The sequence below is a fragment of the Xyrauchen texanus genome, chromosome 29 (assembly GCF_025860055.1).
Source record: "Xyrauchen texanus isolate HMW12.3.18 chromosome 29, RBS_HiC_50CHRs, whole genome shotgun sequence".
NCBI classification, from domain to species: Eukaryota; Metazoa; Chordata; class Actinopteri; order Cypriniformes; family Catostomidae; genus Xyrauchen; species Xyrauchen texanus.
In genome coordinates, this window is record NC_068304.1 from 23,045,139 (window position 1) to 23,063,507 (window position 18,369).

At 39.6% G+C, this 18,369-nt stretch overlaps 1 protein-coding gene across 4 annotated transcripts in view; it reads left to right on the top strand.

Annotated features, from left to right (window-relative positions):
• LOC127622927 (core-binding factor subunit beta-like) overlaps positions 1–15,276 on the top strand; it is a 53,123-nt gene extending 37,847 nt beyond the window's left edge. Inside the window, exons 4-7 of one of the 4 annotated variants that reach the window (XM_052097111.1) lie at positions 4,719–4,835; positions 4,922–5,017; positions 8,113–8,160; positions 12,831–15,276. In XM_052097111.1, coding sequence (XP_051953071.1) covers positions 4,719–4,835; positions 4,922–5,017; positions 8,113–8,142 — 243 coding nt within the window. In that variant the 3' untranslated portion in view covers positions 8,143–8,160; positions 12,831–15,276. The remainder of the gene's footprint in view (positions 1–4,718; positions 4,836–4,921; positions 5,018–8,112; positions 8,161–12,830) is intronic. The other 3 variants (XM_052097112.1, XM_052097109.1, XM_052097110.1) reach the window with 3 other exon arrangements.
• Positions 15,277–18,369: the final 3,093 nt, after the last annotated feature.

Genomic DNA, 18,369 nt, shown 5'->3' on the forward strand with positions numbered 1-18,369 from the left:
AGGGAGGCTCGGGAGGTGAAGCCGAGGGAGGTGATGGCCTTGAAGGCTCAGAAGGCAGAGCTGAGGGAGGCTCAGGAGGCGGAGCTGAAGGAGGCTCAGGAGGCGGAGCCGAGGTAGGCGGCGCCGTAGGAGGCTTTAGGAGCGGAGACCTGGAAGGCTCTGGAGTCTCTGGGGGCAGAGCCGTAGGGGGTTCGGGAGGCGGAGCCGTATGAGGCTCGGGAGGCGGAGCCGTCGGAGGCTCGGGAGGTGGAGCCGTCGGAGGCTCGGGAGGCGGAGCCATCGGAGGCTTGGGAGGCTCTGGAGGTGGAGCTGTAGGAGGCTCTGGAGGCAGAGCCGAGGGAGGCTCGGGGAGAAGAGCCGCAGGAGGCTGAGCTGAAGGAGGCTCGGGAGGAGGAGCCGTGGAAGGCTCGTGAGATTCTGGAGGCGGAGCCCTAAAAGACCTAGGAGATGGGGCTGAGGAAGGCGGAGCCGAGGATGGCTCAGGAGGCGGAGCCATAGGAGGCGGAGCCGTAGGAGGTTCTAGAGGCGGAGCCGTAGGAGGTTCTAGAGGCGGAGCCGTAGGAGGCTCTAAGAGGCTCTGGAGGCGGAGCCGAGGGAGGTGGCGCAGTAGGAGGTTTCAGAGGCGGAGCCCTAGAAGGCTCTGGGGTCTCAGAGCAGAGCCGCAGGAGACTCGGGAGACGGAGCCGTAGGAGGCTCGGGGGGTGGAGCCCAGGAAGGCTCGAGGGGCTTGAGGGGCAGAGCCCTGGAAGGCTCGAGGGGCTTGAGGGGCGGAGCCCTAGGAGGCTCGGGAGGCGGAGCCGTAGGAGGCTCAAGAGGCGGAGCCGTAGGAGGCTTGAGGGGCGGAGCCCTAGAAGGCCCTGGGGTCTCTGGGAGCAGAGACGTAGGAGGCTCGGGGGGCGGAGCCCTGGAAGGCTCGAGAGGCCTGGGAGGTGGAGCCGAGGTGAACGGTCATGGCTACTGGCTCTGGCTCTTGGACAGTTATGGCTACTGGCACTGCCTCTTGGACGGTCATGGCTACTGGCGCTGGCTCTTGGACGGTCATGGCTACTGGCGCTGGGACGGACAAGACCACAGGGGCTGGCTCAGGAACGGTCGAGGCTGCAGGCGCTGGCTCAGGAACGGTCGAGGCTACAGGTGCTGGCTCACGGACATCTGAGGCTACAGGCACTGGCTCATTGACGTTTGAGGCTAACGAGGGCTCTGGCTCGCAGACCGGGGCTGACGAGGGCTCTGGCTCGCAGACCGGGGGCTGACGAGGGCTCTGGCTCGCAGACCGGGGCTGACGAGGGCTCTGGCTCGCAGACCGGGGCTGACGAGGGCTCTGGCTCGCTGACCGGGGCTGACGAGGGCTCTGGCTCGCAGATCGGAGCAGGCGTGTGCCGGAAGGCGGAAGCCCGTCTTCTCTCCCTCCTCCGGGCAGACGAAGTGGGCCGCGCTGGCTCGTGGAAGGCGACTGGCATGAGGGTCGTTCCGCTGACAGGTTGGGCTGGTGTTACGGGGAGCGGTGAGCTGCACACTAGTAGAGTCGTCTCCAGATAGTCGCGAAGGGTACAGCCGGGCGCTGCCTGTGGCACCCGCTCCCTCAGCGAGGGGTTCAAGCTGTTCTTGAAAAAGACCACCAGAGCTGAGTCCGGGAAGTCAGTAAAGCTCGCCAGGAGGAGAAAGTAGAGAGCGTGGTCTTCTAATGGGTGGTCATCTTGCTGCAAGTTAAGCAGCCGGCATTTGGCCCAAATAGCTGCTGGATCCATGTGTGTGGGTCAGTCGTTCTGTCACGAAATGCAGACAACGAAGGCAGACGAAGGTTGAGGATCCAAATGCAGTACTTTTATTATTATTATTACAAACACAAAGGAAAACCCACAATGGGGAAATAAACTTGAACAGAGAACTTCGGGCAGGGAAACGCACACCAGGCTAACAACGTTCATGAACATACAAACAATGACTGACAGAGACTGAACAAACAGACAGGGTTTAAATACAAGAATGTGGGACAAAGGGGCCAATGAACAAACAGGATTCAAACAAGATAACAAGGTGATCGACAGAAACCAAATGCAAACAAATGAGGGCAGGTGCAAACAATGAACGAAAGCTAACAAGGAGACAGTGGAGCTACAAAAGGGCCAAAAGTGAAAACTAAGGAGTACAAAAGTGACAAAAATGGTAAATAAAAGGGCAACGGTGGAACAAGTTAGGGTATACATAACAAGTATCCAACAACTCATTGCAGTGTGATTCAGCTTTGAGTGTTCCTGTGTTTCTCTGCCTTTTGTTGCAGCACTGTGGAACTTCCCTCATATTTGTTGACCTGTCACTTGTGGCTTGTTGGTTTTGGCAGTTAACTCTGAGTATACAGTTGAAGTCAGAAGTTTACATACATTTAGTTTGAAGCCATTAAATCTAATTTTTTGACCACTCCACATTTCATATTAGCTCATTCAGGACATGCACTTTGTGCATGAAATGATACATTTTTCCAACAATTGTTTATAGACAAATTGTTTAAATTTAATTGACTTTTAAAGATAACTGTGCATTTAAGCAGCTTGGAACATTATAGAAAATTATGTCAAGCCTTTAGACAATTAGCCAATTAGTTTCTGATAGGAGATGTACTGAATTGGAGGTGTACATGTGGATGTATTTTAAGGCCTACCTTCAAACTCAGTCCCTTTTTGCTTGATATCATGGGAAAATAAAAAAAAAATAAAAACAAACTCTCAAAAAAATTTTGTGGACCTCCACAAGTCTGGTTCATCCTTGGGAGTAAGTTCCTAATGCCTGAAGGTACCACGTTCATCTGTACAAACAATAGTACACAAGTATAAACACCATGGAACCAGGCAGCCATCATATCACTCAGGAAGGAGACGCATTCTGTATCCTAAAAATTAATGTAGTTTGGTGCAAAAAGTGCAAATCAATCTCAGAACAACAGCAAAGGACCTTGTGAAGATGCTGGAGGAAACAGGTAGACAAGTATCTATATCCACAGTAAAACGAGTCCTATATCAACATTACCTGAAAGGCTGCTCAGCAAAATCCACTGCTCCAAAACTGCCATAAAAAAGCCAGACTACAGTTTGCACAAGAGGACAAAGATCTTACTTTTTGTAGAAATGTCTTCAGGTCTGATGAAACAAAAATTTAAAAACATACTGACCATTGTTATGGTGAGGCTTGCAAGCCGAAGAATACCATCTCAACTGTGAAACATGGGGGAGGCAGCACCATGTTGTGGGGTGCTTTCTAATGTATGTAACTTCTGACCCAATGGGAATGTGATGAAAGAAATAAAAGCTGAAATAAATAATTCTCTCTACTAATGTTGACTTTTCACATTCTTAAAATAAAGTAGTGATCCTAACTGACCTAAGACAGGGAATGTTTTCTTCGATTAAATGTCAGGATTTGTGAAAAACTGAGTTTAAATGTATTTGGCTAAGGTGTATGTAAACTTCTGACTTCAACTTGTACATGTGTGTGTGTGTGTGTGTGTGTGTGTGTGTGTGTGTGTGTGTGTGTGTGTGTGTGTGTGTGTGTGTGTTTATAGCTGGCCCCTTTCACTGCACTCTGCTGCAGTTACAGAAATAAACAGCACCCACAGACCGACAGTCTGCACGCTTTTGTCTGAGCCTGGATTCCTCAGTGGCAGATATGTGATATTCCTGTGGCTCGAGGCCAGACAGACAGACAGTATATACCTCTGTCTCTCCCTCATCCCTCTCTTTCACTTTTCTTCACTCCAGCCAACCCGTGTCACATTCTCAACATCTCTCACTCTTTGTCCACCTTGTCTAGTACATAACAAGTACATTATCGGAGTCTCACACACACAGACGGATGTAATCATGCGCTGCGGTGTGCACTTGTAGCCCATGCTTAGTATAAATAAATTCAGACAGGCTTTGCCTGTCTCTGGTAGAGAGCATCGGTGTACCCTTACTCTCTACTACGCTGGCCTCTAAAAATAAACACTATCATCGCAGGAAGCAAACATTGGAGGCTGCCCTACAGTATTTGGCTCTTTGCTGGGCTCAGAGGTAAGACAGGAAGAGACAGAAAAGGGTGTAATGGTTATGTGTGTATAGATCTGTAAGTCTATTTCCACAGTGAAGTTTTAGAGACCATTCCCAACAGAACATTTCTGTTGCTATAGAACAACTCACAATGTATTTTACAATTCAAACGGCCCATTGAAGAGCCAAGTGTGATGTTGAGAGGGGGTTTTCATATGTTGCTAGAGTAGAGTTGGTAGTAATGCATTTCATCTGTTCTAAAGGCTGATGTGGGCACAGGAAATTTCTCCAGTTTTGTGAAGAGTTAGTTATTGGGTTTAGTATTTTAACCCAGCTAAAATACACTGACAATGTTCTTGTACTACCACTCGCACAACGGCACTGCAAAACCACTACAAAATCAGTAGCATGACTTACAGCATGTCTAGTGTAGCCTGATTCTCGAACAAATGACTCTTATGAGTCAGTTCTTTTAAAATTAAACTCTTATCAGCCGTTTTGTTTTAGTGAATGAAAGCTTACTGAACTGCAAGTCATTCATTTTGTGATGTCTGACTCAAAATGAACCAAGATCTGTTACGTGTTATCTGGTAGTTATCATGGCCATACATACATACATCCTTCCTTGTCATTGTGGGGCCTGTGTATATCATAATAACTAAGTGTGTGTGGGTGTGTGTGTGTGTTTGTTTTCAGGTATATCTGAAAGCTCCTATGATCCTGAATGGAGTGTGTGTGATCTGGAGAGGCTGGATTGATCTTCAGCGTCTTGATGGAATGGGTTGTCTGGAGTATGATGATGAGAGGGCGCAGGTACACAGAAACCAACTCATGCACTTAAACTGCATTTCATGCCTTATATCATAAATGGATTACCACTGTTTTGTGTGTCTATACAGCAGGAAGATGCTCTAGCACAGGCAGCCTTTGAGGAGGCCCGCAGAAGGACCCGTGATTTTGAAGACAGGGATCGTTCACACCGTGAGGACCTGGAGGTGAGAGCTGCAGTGAATGAGGGTGTGTGTAAGTGTGTTTGTGCTAAGTGAAGTTGAGAAGATGATCAGTCAGTGCATGCTTAAAATCAATTTTGTTTTAGTTGTTATGGATCAGTTTGGTTTTATGGTTGTTTATGTGTGTGTGTGTGTGTGTGTGTGTGTGTGTGTGTGTGTGTGTGTGTGTGTGTGTGTGTGTGTGTGTGTATGTATGTGTGTACATGTGTTTTCTGCTTGTGCATGTATGGTTTTTCTGTATGTGCTGTTTTTGCTTATTGTAATCTTTAATCAATTTCTCTTACCAATATTTTTATTGACAGCCTATAGCTAAATATTTGATACTTGAAGGAGCAGTTCACTGAAAATAAGATGTTTTGAAGTGTTTTAGTAGCTTCTGAGAAGGGGAATGACCAAGTGGTGCCACCGGCATCTTCTTACAAAAAAGTCAGTGCTAGAATGAATCTATAAAAAAAACATGTATCGGTCATATTTTATTCAAAAGGTAAAAGACAAATATAAGGAATATTTTGCTTAAAGAAATGAAGCATGTTATTATTGCCACTAAGATTTAAGATTTTTTGCATTGTTACATTATTTTAATGGCAATTAAGCATGTTTTCCCTCTAAATTGTCATTCTTGTAATGCATTCAAACATTTTACTGATTTTAGTTTTAAGTTTTTTGGTAACAGTTTACAATAAGGTTTCATTTGTTAACATTAAATAACAACTTAAGTTAACATGAACTAGTAGATTCTCATTAATGTAATACATTCATTTTTTACAGTCATGTGCTAAAGTAAGGACATTGCTGTAATAACTTTTTATTATTAAATTATATATATATATATATATATATTGATTAGGCAGTAATAACAAATCCTGCAATTAAGCAATATGAATGGCATTCAATTACATTTTAGTAATAAGATTTGGGAGGGATATATATATATATATATATATATATATATATATATATATATATATATATGTATATATATATATATATATATATATATATATATATATATATATATATATATATACATACACTCACCTAAAGGATTATTAGGAACACCTGTTCAATTTCTCATTAATGCAATTATCTAATCAACCAATCACATGGCAGTTGCTTCAGTGCATTTAGGGGTGTGGTCCTGGTCAAGACAATCTCCTGAACTCCAAACTGAATGTCAGAATGGGAAAGAAAGGTGATTTAAGCAATTTTGAGCGTGGCGTGATTGTTGGTGCCAGACGGGCCGGTCTGACTATTTCACAATCTGCCCAGTTACTGGGATTTTCACGCACAACCATTTCTAGGGTTTACAAAGAATGGTGTGAAAAGGGAAAAACATCCAGTATGCGGCAGTCCTGTGGGCGAAAATGCCTTGTTGATGCTAGAGGTCAGAGGAGAATGGGCCGACTGATTCAAGCTGATAGAAGAGCAACTTTGCCTGAAATAACCACTCGTTACAACCGAGGTATGCAGCAAAGCATTTGTGAAGCCACAACACGCACAACCTTGAGGCGGATGGGCTCCAACAGCAGAAGACCCCACCGGGTACCACTCATCTCCACTACAAATAGGAAAAAGAGGCTACAATTTGCAAGAACTCACCAAAATTGAACAGTTGAAGACTGGAAAAATGTTGCCTGGTCTGATGAGTCTCGATTTCTGTTGAGACATTCAGATGGTAGAGTCAGAATTTGTCGTAAACAGAATGAGAACATGGATCCATCCTGCCTTGTTACCACTGTGCAGGCTGGTGGTGGTGGTGGTGTAATGGTGTGGGGGATGTTTTCTTGGCACACTTTAGGCCCCTTAGTGCCAATTGGGCATCGTTTAAATGCCACGGCCTACCTGAGCATTGTTTCTGACCATGTCCATCCCTTTATGGCCACCATGTACCCATCCTCTGATGGCTACTTCCAGCAGGATAATGCACCATGTCACAAAGCTCGAATCATTTCAAATTGGTTTCTTGAACATGACAATGAGTTCACTGTACTAAAATGGCCCCCACAGTCACCAGATCTCAACCCAATAGAGCATCTTTGGGATGTGGTGGAACGGGAGCTTCGTGCCCTGGATGTGCATCCCACAAATCTCCATCAACTGCAAGATGCTATCCTATCAATATGGGCCAACATTTCTAAAGAATGCTTTCAGCACCTTGTTGAATCAATGCCACGTAGAATTATGGCAGTTCTGAAGGCGAAAGGGAGTCAAACACAGTATTAGTATGGTGTTTCTAATAATCCTTTAGGTGAGTGTGTATATATATATATGCGTTATATGCGTTATATATAATGATTCCAAAAATAGTCTTTGTTTTCTTTAATCAAAATTGAATTTATTTTCTTTTTTTTATTTGCGGGTGAAATATGACTTGACTTGTTTTTGGGAGATTCTCCTGAAAATCATTCCATGAAATTGTAAAGGTTCCATTTAATACTAAAAGTATTTTAAAAATATCTAAAAGGCCTCTCAGAAGGAATATCAATATCTACAAAAATGTTTTGACTTCAACATTAAAAATATTACATTTTTAAGAAAGTTATCATTAAACTTTGACTTTGTAGTGTAGAAGCATGTAATCCTTTTAAATGAAAATGCAGCAAATTAGTGACACCTCACAACATTCTGTCTTTTCCCTGATTTCTTGAGAGCTCTTAAAGTAGCTGAACAGCTTGTCTGGGACAAAACTGATTTGATCACTTGTCATTTAGCAGATGCCGATGGCACATCTCAGCCATTTAATAACTCAGGAGGTAAGACAACAATTTAGGCTTTTATGTAGTGAACTGCTACCTTGATTTTTCAAGATGTCAAATTGTTTATGATAATTATTTAAGTAAAAATGCAAAATGAAGGAGGGCTTATTTTCTTTTACTGTGCTTTTAAGTATTGTTTATGTATGCATGCATATATGTATTTTATGTGAGTTTGTTTATGTGTAAGCTATTACGTAAGTGCTTTACTTGTTTGGTCATGGCTTAGTGCATGAAATATCTTTGCATTGTAAATCCTCAAATGCAATCATTCTACAGTCAATCCAAACTGCGCTCCTAAGATGAAAACCAAATTGTGTTTTTTAGGACCCTGTGGCATCAAAAATCTGGGACTGATGGCCTTCAGCGACCAGGGTCTGTCTCCTCTGCTTCTCTCTATCCTTGTGTCATGCACTAAACCATGTATGTGTCTGTAAGTGTGTGTGTGTGTGTATGTGTCAGAATTTCACATTCATCAAGAGCATGTGCATGGAAGAGCATCTCTATCTATATCTATATGTGTGTGTGTGTGTGTGTGTGTGTGTGTGTGTCTCCTGTGTCTACACAGTTGTGTTGGTGGGTACATGTGTATGTGTCTCTTGAGTGATAGCTCAGTTATGGTCTGGTCCACATGGAATTGGCATCCACAAAACTCCATTGGAAGCTCTGCAGATTTTCAGAATTGGCATGACCTTTGTTTGCACTTTTGGGGAAGTGTTAATTGTAATATAGGGCAAGACAAAGACTCAGTACGAAAGACCCACAACTCTCTTTGCTCAGACCTCTGTAATGGAGACCAGACCTCCATCCCAGGATTCCTAACTGCCCTGCCCACCCACTTCCCTGCTGCAAAGCCCTCCGGGAGCTCTCAGGCACATCTTGGCAGCACATGACCAGAAAGATTCCCCTTATGATCCACTGTCTTTATATTCCTCTCCCCTAATCTACACCCTCAGGCGCTCCTTTACACACTCTACTTCCACTCTTCCAAAATCAATCACGCCAAGGTCTCTCTTTTTTAAACAGATCTTGCCACTTATGAAAATCAATTTCTTACTCATAGCAGTCAGGCAATCTGTGACTCACGGGCCAAATGTTTTTCCCTCAAAGCTCAAAGTCACAGAGAGCGGTGGAAAAATGAAACCCTATAATTATTCTATAATTCATGCTTTCTCATCCCAGCAGTGTGCAGTCCGACCCTACTTCTGAGCTTGTTTTCATACAGTATGGCTTTATTTTTGATACAGAATCAAATTTGAGTTTGAGTCACAGAACAGTGGTCTTAGCGGCCAAATCTTAAACTCCATCAACACAATAGCAGTCTGGGCCATTCACGATGGACAGTTGTGTTGTTCCGACAGCAACTACAGAGACAATAGAAACAGAAAACTGGTGTTTTCTGGGAAAGTGGTCAAAGGTTAGATTTGAAAGGGAAAGAATACATGTTGTGATCTCTAAATCGCTAATTACCTGAGATACCTAGTCTCACACTTTTTACTCCAGTGAATATTTCTCAGAGTAGGTTTATTTTTGAAAGTCAGTTTCTGCATAGCTGCATACCTTGAAGTATTGGCTACAAAAAAGCTATGTTCATGCCCAAGAATAAAGATACAGTTAATTGAACACATGTTGACATTTTGTTATAACGGGGCCTATTGTCGCACTGGAACTTAAACCACTAAACCAGTTGTGCAAGTTTCATGTAAACATTGGGGGTGATGGGGAAATGTGTCCCTACCATCACAACCACCTAAACAAAATTTGTGCCTCTCTTTAAATCTTGCACAAAATGTACTTTAAACAACATGTTATAGGCTTTTCATCCAAATTTAGAAAAGTAAAATGATTATTTAATAGATATTTTAAATAATTAAAAAACACATTCATGAAACAATGAAAAAAAGGAACATGGAAACATAATTTTAGCCAACAAATATCAATGAATATATTATAGACATGTATTACATTTAAAACACGTGAAACCTGCCGTGATAAAAATGTGACCGCATGCCTTGACTTGATTTTCATTAAAAATACCTTTTGTCCTAAGAACACATTTAAACCTTTGACACATTTAAACTATAATATAGTTGACCCTTGCCTTAAAGGGATAGTTCACCCAAAAAATTATCTCATTATTTACTCACCCTCATGATATCCCAGTTGTGTATGACATTTTTCTTCACCAGAACACATTTGAAGAATATTAGAAAAATATCTTACCTCAGTAGATCCATAAAATGCAAATGGATGGTATAAATGACAGTCAGCATAAACGTCATCGATACGACTCCAGCGGTTAAATAAATGTATTCTAAAGCAATACGATTGCTTTTTGTGCAAAAAAGATCAATATGTAAGTACTTTTTAACTCTAAATCATGCCTAAGGATAATTGAAACTTTGGAGGGTTGAATTCACAAAAATTATTCTAATTTAAGAGGGGTTTCATTTAAGTCATTTTTTGAAACCAACATACAAAACCTCTGCTATAGAAAGCACAAATGTTTGCAATTGTTCTTTTGACTCAAAATCTTGTCGTTATTGAGATATAGCCTTTGGCCTTCCCATGTGACAACTAACCCTGGTCTCCCCTAAGTGGCTGTAAGAGAACGAAAGAGAAAGGGAAAGAGACAAGGTGGCATTTTCTACATGTCCTATGTGCACACACATATTTATCCTTTTCCAGAGGGTATCTTAATGTGCCTGACTATGTGGTTTTGCCACTGTGTGAAAGATATCAAATAGTGTAATGGGCGACTCCATTATAGATGGTAAAGAAATGGATGAAAAATAGGCAATTTTTCATTAAAACCCAAGCCTTTACCGCAGGTGGGATTAGTGCATGAGTGATGTTGGACCAGTGAAAGTATTAATATATCATTAGCATTGATCTTTTTCATTAGCAGTGCTGTCTGCCCAGCAAACTCTAAGCACTATTGACTTGTGGTCCAGGAGAGTGCTTCATCTGAGCTCCATATGATCGATGCTGCCTCCTCCCATCCACACACAAACACGTTTTTTTCCAAGCTTAAATACTACAGAGCAAACATAACTTTCCTTTTCTTTTGTGCTTCCCCCATGGAGCTGCCTTTTAGAGACATATAATGCTCCTCTCTGGAGGCGCGCTTTGATTTGTGCTCTTGTTTTGCACAACTTTTGATTATATATAGCATAATGTCTGATCTACATTGTTCTGTTGCATTCATGTGCTTGGTTTGAAGATGCATTGCCTGCAAAGTTATAAAAGTAACAAGCAACGTGACGCCAGACAAATACGTTCACTTTCTGCAGTTCGCTTTAACTCTTCGCTTTATCTAGCTTATAGCTATAACAGTTATTATTTAAGTTTACAGACAGCCTACCAGACTGCTTTGCGTTTTATGACAGCTATTACAGCTTCATCTGTTAATGTGTATGCTTAAAGACGTGATTCCCAGGCGTCGGGGTTAAATAAAAACAGCCTTGCATAGCTCTAGGGTTGGAGCATGCCATAATCGCCAGTTACATGATGATGACCTCACACAATGTGAGATACACCATGTCTGCCTCCTTGTCTATCTTTCCCTCGATGTCTGCCTGTCTGTCTGTCCCTCTGTCTGTCCGTCTGGCCTGTCTGTTCTCAGACATCTATGTCAGGGCGAGATTTAGACATAGGCACATAAACATATGTATCTGTGGCAAGGCCATCAGTCTTATCTTTATTTTTAAAGGCTAGTGATTTGAAGACCCCCACACACACACACACACACACACACACACACCCTTGACTAATGACTGTCTGCCACTTCGACCATAAAAAGAAGCTCAATTTTTAGTCTCGACTGAATTTGATCTTTACTGCTCCCTGCTGGACTTGATGAGCAATTGCATGTGTTATAATTCACTTTTAAAAGGAATGTTTCAGGTTCAATAAATGTTAAGCTCAATAGACAGCATTTATGGCATAATGTTCATTACAACAAACAATTATTTTGACTCTCTCCTTGTTTATTGCAAATGAAAAAAGGAAAAAATGGCAGTTACATTAAGGCGCATACAATGGAAGTGAATGGGGCCAGTCCATAAATATTGAAATACTCACTGTTTCAAAAGCATAGCCTCAAGATGCACAATATGTGTTAACATGATTTTAGTGTGATGAAATATGGTAAACGTTACAGCGTTTACCAGACCACAGGGTTTACTGGTATTATGTTGTCATATGGCAACGAAGTTGTAATATCAGATATAACTTTACACAGATAAGGTTAGTAAGCGAATTTATCACACTAAAATGTAAAATGGTAACATATATAATGTTTACATCTTGTGGCCATACTTTTGAAACGGTATATATTTGTGTGTGTGTTTATGAACTGGTCCCTTTCACTTTATTGCAAGTGTTAAACCCTGAACATTCATTTAAAGTTATAGTTCACCCAAAAATAAAACTTCTGTCATCATTTATTTACCCTCATGTTGTTACAAAACAGTTTATTGTTTCCGTTAACCACTTAAGCCTCAGTCACCGTTCACTTTCATTGCATCGACCACATTGCCTTTGTGAGTATATTCTTCTGTCCACAAGCGAATACGAACGTGTTTGACGCATGCCCACTACAACTTCGCAGGCGATGACAGTGTCTGCGAGTCAAGAAAATCTGCATGGTTCGGACAAGATTATGACAAAATTACGTCATGCGTACGGAGCGATCAGCAGCACAGACGTGCCAAGTATACTTTGGTCTTAACATTCTGCCTAACATCTCTTTTTACATGTTTCATGCAAGAAAGAAATTAATACAGTTATGGTTGTAACAACATGAGGGTGAGTAAATCATTACAAAATGTGTATTTTTGGGTGACCTATCCCCTAAATAAATGGACAGTGTACCTTTCACAATATCAGATCATATTATATCTGTGGCTTGAATAGTTGTGTTTTGCTTAATTTAACTTTTCTGTAAATCTAAAGTCTTGGTTTGTTTATTGGTGTGCTTGGGTGTTTGTGCACGCACTCACATGTGTAATTGTGTATGTGTATGTATGTGTGTGATGACCCAGCCCAGGCGACAGCAGGACCCCAGCCCTGGCTCCAACATGGCCAACACTGACGATCGCAAGATGCGCTAGCAGCGTTTACCAAAGCGGACAGGGATAAGGGTCAAAAGAGCTCCATCACCACAGCAATCCCATCTCCTGATGCCTCGTTTATCACAGGACAGACCAAAGTCCACTCCCATTGGGAATTTCGGGTGGGATGTCTGGGTTAGGTAGGGGTAACGGTGGTCAATCTTTTAGTCTGATGAAGGGGCTGGGTGGGTTGGGCTGGGCTGGTATTGATGTAAGTCAAAGATTCATTTGCATTTGATTTAGACCCTTGTTTCTTCTTGGGATTTTTGCACTATGTGAAACTTTCAGTTTATGTCCCCAAATGGCCTTTCGGTATGCATGGTTTTCCTACCTACCTATGTTTGCTCTTGTCCTCTCTATGCAAGGCATCTTATTTTATTGTTTAGCCCTATTGTATTGAAATTACATTTTTTAATTATTTACTCAGATGTTGTGTGAACGTCATGATGTTTACTTTTTTGTATTTAAATTTTTTATCTATATATAATTGTCTATCCTTGTGCTTCCATAGAATAAACTAGTAAATGTTGCTAGGTAGATTTGTGCAGTAGAGTAGAACATGTTTTTTTATATTTAAAAAAGAAAAATCTAGAAAGAGGCTGCTTATGATGTGGATGAGGATGTCTTTTTCTTCTACCATCCTTCTCCATGTTCTGTCTTCCACTCTCTTTCTGTTGCAAGCAGTTGAAACATGCTTTGAACGTGAACCAAGCAGCAGAATGTGAATATTGAGGTCAGTGTTACTCTGAGTGGTACTCTACACAAAATGAGGCCGACATTTGGTTTTTCACCCTACATTTGTGCTTATTTCAGTCGCTCTGCTTTTTCTTTCATTTATGCTTTTCTGGTTATGTTTTCGTCATGCCTTGGCAGTAATGTAGGCAGGCTTTTCACAGTGTTTCGCTGCATATTATTTTTACTCTGGAGTTTCCTAAATTAATACTTTATCCATAATTTAAATTCATTATCCAAAATGGAGAAAGTTTTTTACTTATTTTTTTTTTATTCTCTCTCTCCCTCTGTCTCTTCTCTCTTATATATATATATTATACACATACATATTTTACCTGCTTTTCTGTTTTCTTTGGGATTTCAATGAGATTTTAAAAACCAGCTTAATGTATGCAGTTATTTATCATTTTAAACTAGTTATGAATGAAAAAAATGGGTGAAGTTTTAAACGGTTTCCACTCAGAAATGTGACCCAAAGTGTAATAAATGACAGTAATGTTTATGAAACGTAAAGCTGTAATTTCTGGACAGATTTTAAATTATTTTATATTTAAAATCTGCCTCTGTTATTGTAATATGCAACTGCTTATCTCTTGATAAGATGATCATATACAGGTTTTAAGGGGATATACAACTCAGTCAGTGTTTTAAGACAGTAAGTGTGGTTGAATGTGGGGAAGAAAAGAGGATGGAAATCAATTGCTACAAATGCTACTCTGGATACATACGGAAAGCTCATAATTGAACAACAACATAGCAATACGCTGTAAATGGTAGCAAAGTGGTAGAATCTGCATTAACTGGTCTCTTCCAACATTTTAATTTACTTTTAGCATTATTGCCTCATCTCATTGGTATGTTGTTTATCCCACAGCCAATACTTACTATTTAAGGGCAAAGTTTTTTTTAGATTTTTTTATGAGATGCTGCAGGATAAGGTATGGCCTACCTCTAGCTTAAACCAAAAATAAGCAAATGTACACAAAAAGAGCTTATTTATTGAAAGCAAGTTCATGTTGTTTTGAGTTCTGAGGAAAAACGAATCATGGTTTAGTAGAATTTAAAGCTTTAAATCATAGTGGGAACTTATACCATTCTATGATCAGAGGCCGTGTACCAGGAGGATATTGGGGTCTGGCTATATATTAAAGATGCCAGAGGAAGAGAACTTGACCAATCCAGATTCAACAATACAGTTCTGCTACAATTCTGTGTACAGTCTCCTTGCATTGCTATCCTCTCCTTTCTATGTGTTTTATGTTTTGTATAAAAGAAATAACCTTGCTGGCCCCCATAATAATGTTTTTCTCACCCCTTTACTTAATGCTGGCATTAAGGCAAAATACACACCAGGTACAGAATGGCTCTTTTTTTAATGATTGAATAAATAAAATGTTTATTTTCTTAATTGTTTTTAAGTTATTGATGAGGGTATACTGATTATTATCAGTTACATTATCATCATACTTTCATTATCAGGTTCCACTATGATATGAATTTCTGTATGGTTATTGCTTGCTTTTTCCCTTTGGCTCCCTAAGGTCTTTGGTTTTGGCGTTTATTGTTATTAATATTATTCTTTGTTTCACATTTTAAGTGAGTTAATTGAAGTGTAATGTTTGAATGGTTTCTTAATAAATTTGTTACAAACCATATTTTTAGTTTGTGTGTGCGTGCGTGCGTGAGTGAGTTTTAAATTGTTATTTCTTCATTCCATTTTAATTCATGATTCTATTTTCCATCATTATACTAATAAGGTATTCAAAATGTTACAATTTATTTTTAGATATTATTTTATATTTTTAACAAAGAACGTGAAATAAATGTAGATTTTGTAGGTTTGTATTACAAAAAAAAATTCTGAATATAACAAACCTTTTGTATATAATTACATATAATTAATTATAATTTATATAATATAAAAATGCATAAATTGTACAGATGCTGAATATAATAGATGGAGTCGTATTATGTAGGAATTAGGAATTATAATTAATTAACGATTTCCTGTTACTGTGACGTTAGATTCAAGGTCTTTAATTTTGAAAAGAACACAGCCCCATAACGCTGCACACTCCAGTACAGTAGGTGGAGGAGTGAGAGGTGAGATGCTGCTATGTGTTCCGGGCCCATTGGATACATATATAAAGGTGCTTCTGTTCTATATATATCTATATCTATATATATCTATATCTACATATATCATATTCGGTCTTGAATCTTGCTCCTTGTCCTTGTTCCTTTAAGTTTGTTTTGTGTCTTACGTTGTTGAATGCTCCCTGTTTTGTTTTGTGATGTATAATTGCAATAATAATAAAAAATAAAAAAGGTGCTTCTGTTTGTATCCTGGCAGGCAGCAGAGGCCCTAACGTCACCTCCACCTTAATACTAACCATTTGGAGACTATAAATGACCCGTCTGTCTGTCTTTCTATCTATCTGTCCACGTGTGTGCGTGTGTTATAAAAACAAATAGTTAGAAATGTCATGAAAATGGGGAGAAAATTGAAACATTTCCCAGTATACCCTAGCTTCTTAATTGCCTTGAGGTGGTGTGGTGTAGTGGTCTAAAGCACATAACTGTAATCTGGTAATCAGAAGGTCGCTGGTTTGACACCCACCGCCACCACCATTGTGTCCCTGTGCAAGGCACTTAACTCCGGGTTGCTCCTGGGGGGATTGTCCCTGTAATAAGGGCTCTGTAAGTCGCTTTGGATAAAAGTGTAAATATAAATGTCTTAATTTTGTAAACATTTGCAATATGTAAACCATTAATTGATGTAACATTATGTGATAAGCACGTCAAAATACCAAACAAGAAGTATACTCTGTGCATTCCCAACACAGAAGGGAGAATTCATAAGTGTATTGATTATTGAATCATCTTGTTAACTTGGATGCAACAAAGTATTTTCAAACTCAATATAATTAGCTTAATCATATTGCAAATTCATTCAAAAATGACATTGCACATTCACTGTTTAGAAGTCAAAGAACAGAGAATGGTAGTGATGGAAGACTCTTACTATTTATTCAAATGGCATAAATAGTAAGAAAAGTATGGTAGTATGCCATTCTGAACGTGACTGTAAGATTGATCTATGGAACTTCTCCCTGTCTAAACTGATCTTGGCCTCCAAAAACTGCCTGAAGGAATCCATCCCTCTGTTGAGTCAAAAGTATACCCCCCCAATAATAAAAATAATAATAAAAAAAAAAGTACCCCCCTTTCATTCGAAACATGAAAGTTTTATTTGTCTGTGTATTTTTGAAACAGCTAATATTTTAAAATACATTACTTCTAAATTCATGATTTTCACTTTGATCTGGGGACAGTCTCTTAATCTTATTAATAACCTCTGTCTTGCTCTGTCTTCAGCCAGCTTTGAACCAATATGATTTGTGCTCTCTGTTCATCTGACAAAGCTTTTAGCCAGAAAATGTAGCTAGGAACAAAACTACAAAAGCTTTTGATTCTTTGTTCTTTGGCTCTTACAAAGCACTCATAATTTGTGTTATGGACTGAAACTAATTTTTCAGACACTTCATTATCTGCAGTCATATTGAACTCTTCTATGAGAGCTCAACTTTGAAAAATAAATAAATATTGCCTTAAATATCGAGGTAACATCTTTACAATTGACACTGTAATGCATTCAGAATATGCTCTTGATGTCTATTTCCCAAGTCAAAGCCATTGTTTTGATCCTCTTCCATGTTGATGTCATGCACCTTCTTTCCAAACATCAAAAATTGATTTCCTGCTTGCAGAGTCCTTGCAGAGTAATTTTATTTATTCACTGGTGTGCAGTATATATTAGATGACGCTGGTCTCGTAACAGTGGAAAAACTAATTTCCTTGATGTTCTATAGATGTTTGCTTGTCTTAAAAGATACAATGCATGTGTTCAAACATCCCATCACACATCATTAGCTAAATAATCTATTAATTTTATGCTGTATTAATCCATCACATTACTTAATATTTGAACAGTACTGTGAGGCCAGCCAGAGAAATATCAAACATATTTTTTTAAGAATATATCTAGTCTAGATTTTTCTATGCATGTTACACTGTTCTGCTCATGCATTTTATTAAAAACAAATGGTATTAGTTTTTCCTAAGGTCATTACATCTATTTTGAACAATAATGCTGCTCTGCTCTAACATTTCAAGGAACAGGGACACTTTTGCAAAAAGTCTGTAAAGGTGAGGCTGCCCAGCATGGTAGAATGAATAGACGTGTGTGCATAACAGTATAACGCCACTAGATGTCACTATATTCGTAGTGATTAAACTCAGCAAGATCATATACATGGAGTCATTTAGCAGACGTTTTTATCCAAAGCCACTTGCAAAAACCCACACAGACAGCGATAAAGAGAGACACAGAGGGGGAAAAAAAGAGATGAGCAGGATTGTTGTGTGCAGTTCTTTTGCTGTATGTATCCCTGAACTGTATTCATTTAGCTGAATAGTAATGAGGTTCATTTGTATCTCTTCTATTACAACCCCAATTCTGAAAATGTTGGGACAGTATGAAAAATGCTAATGAAAACAAAAAAGAGTGATCTGTAAATTATATTCACCATTTGCTATATTGAAAGAACTACAACTAAACATTATATGATGTTTTACTTTGTGAATTTACTTATTTTTTATTTTATTTTATTTTATTTTAATGTACAGTCATTTCAAATCAGCTGATAGCAACATGCTCCAAAAAATTTGAGACGGG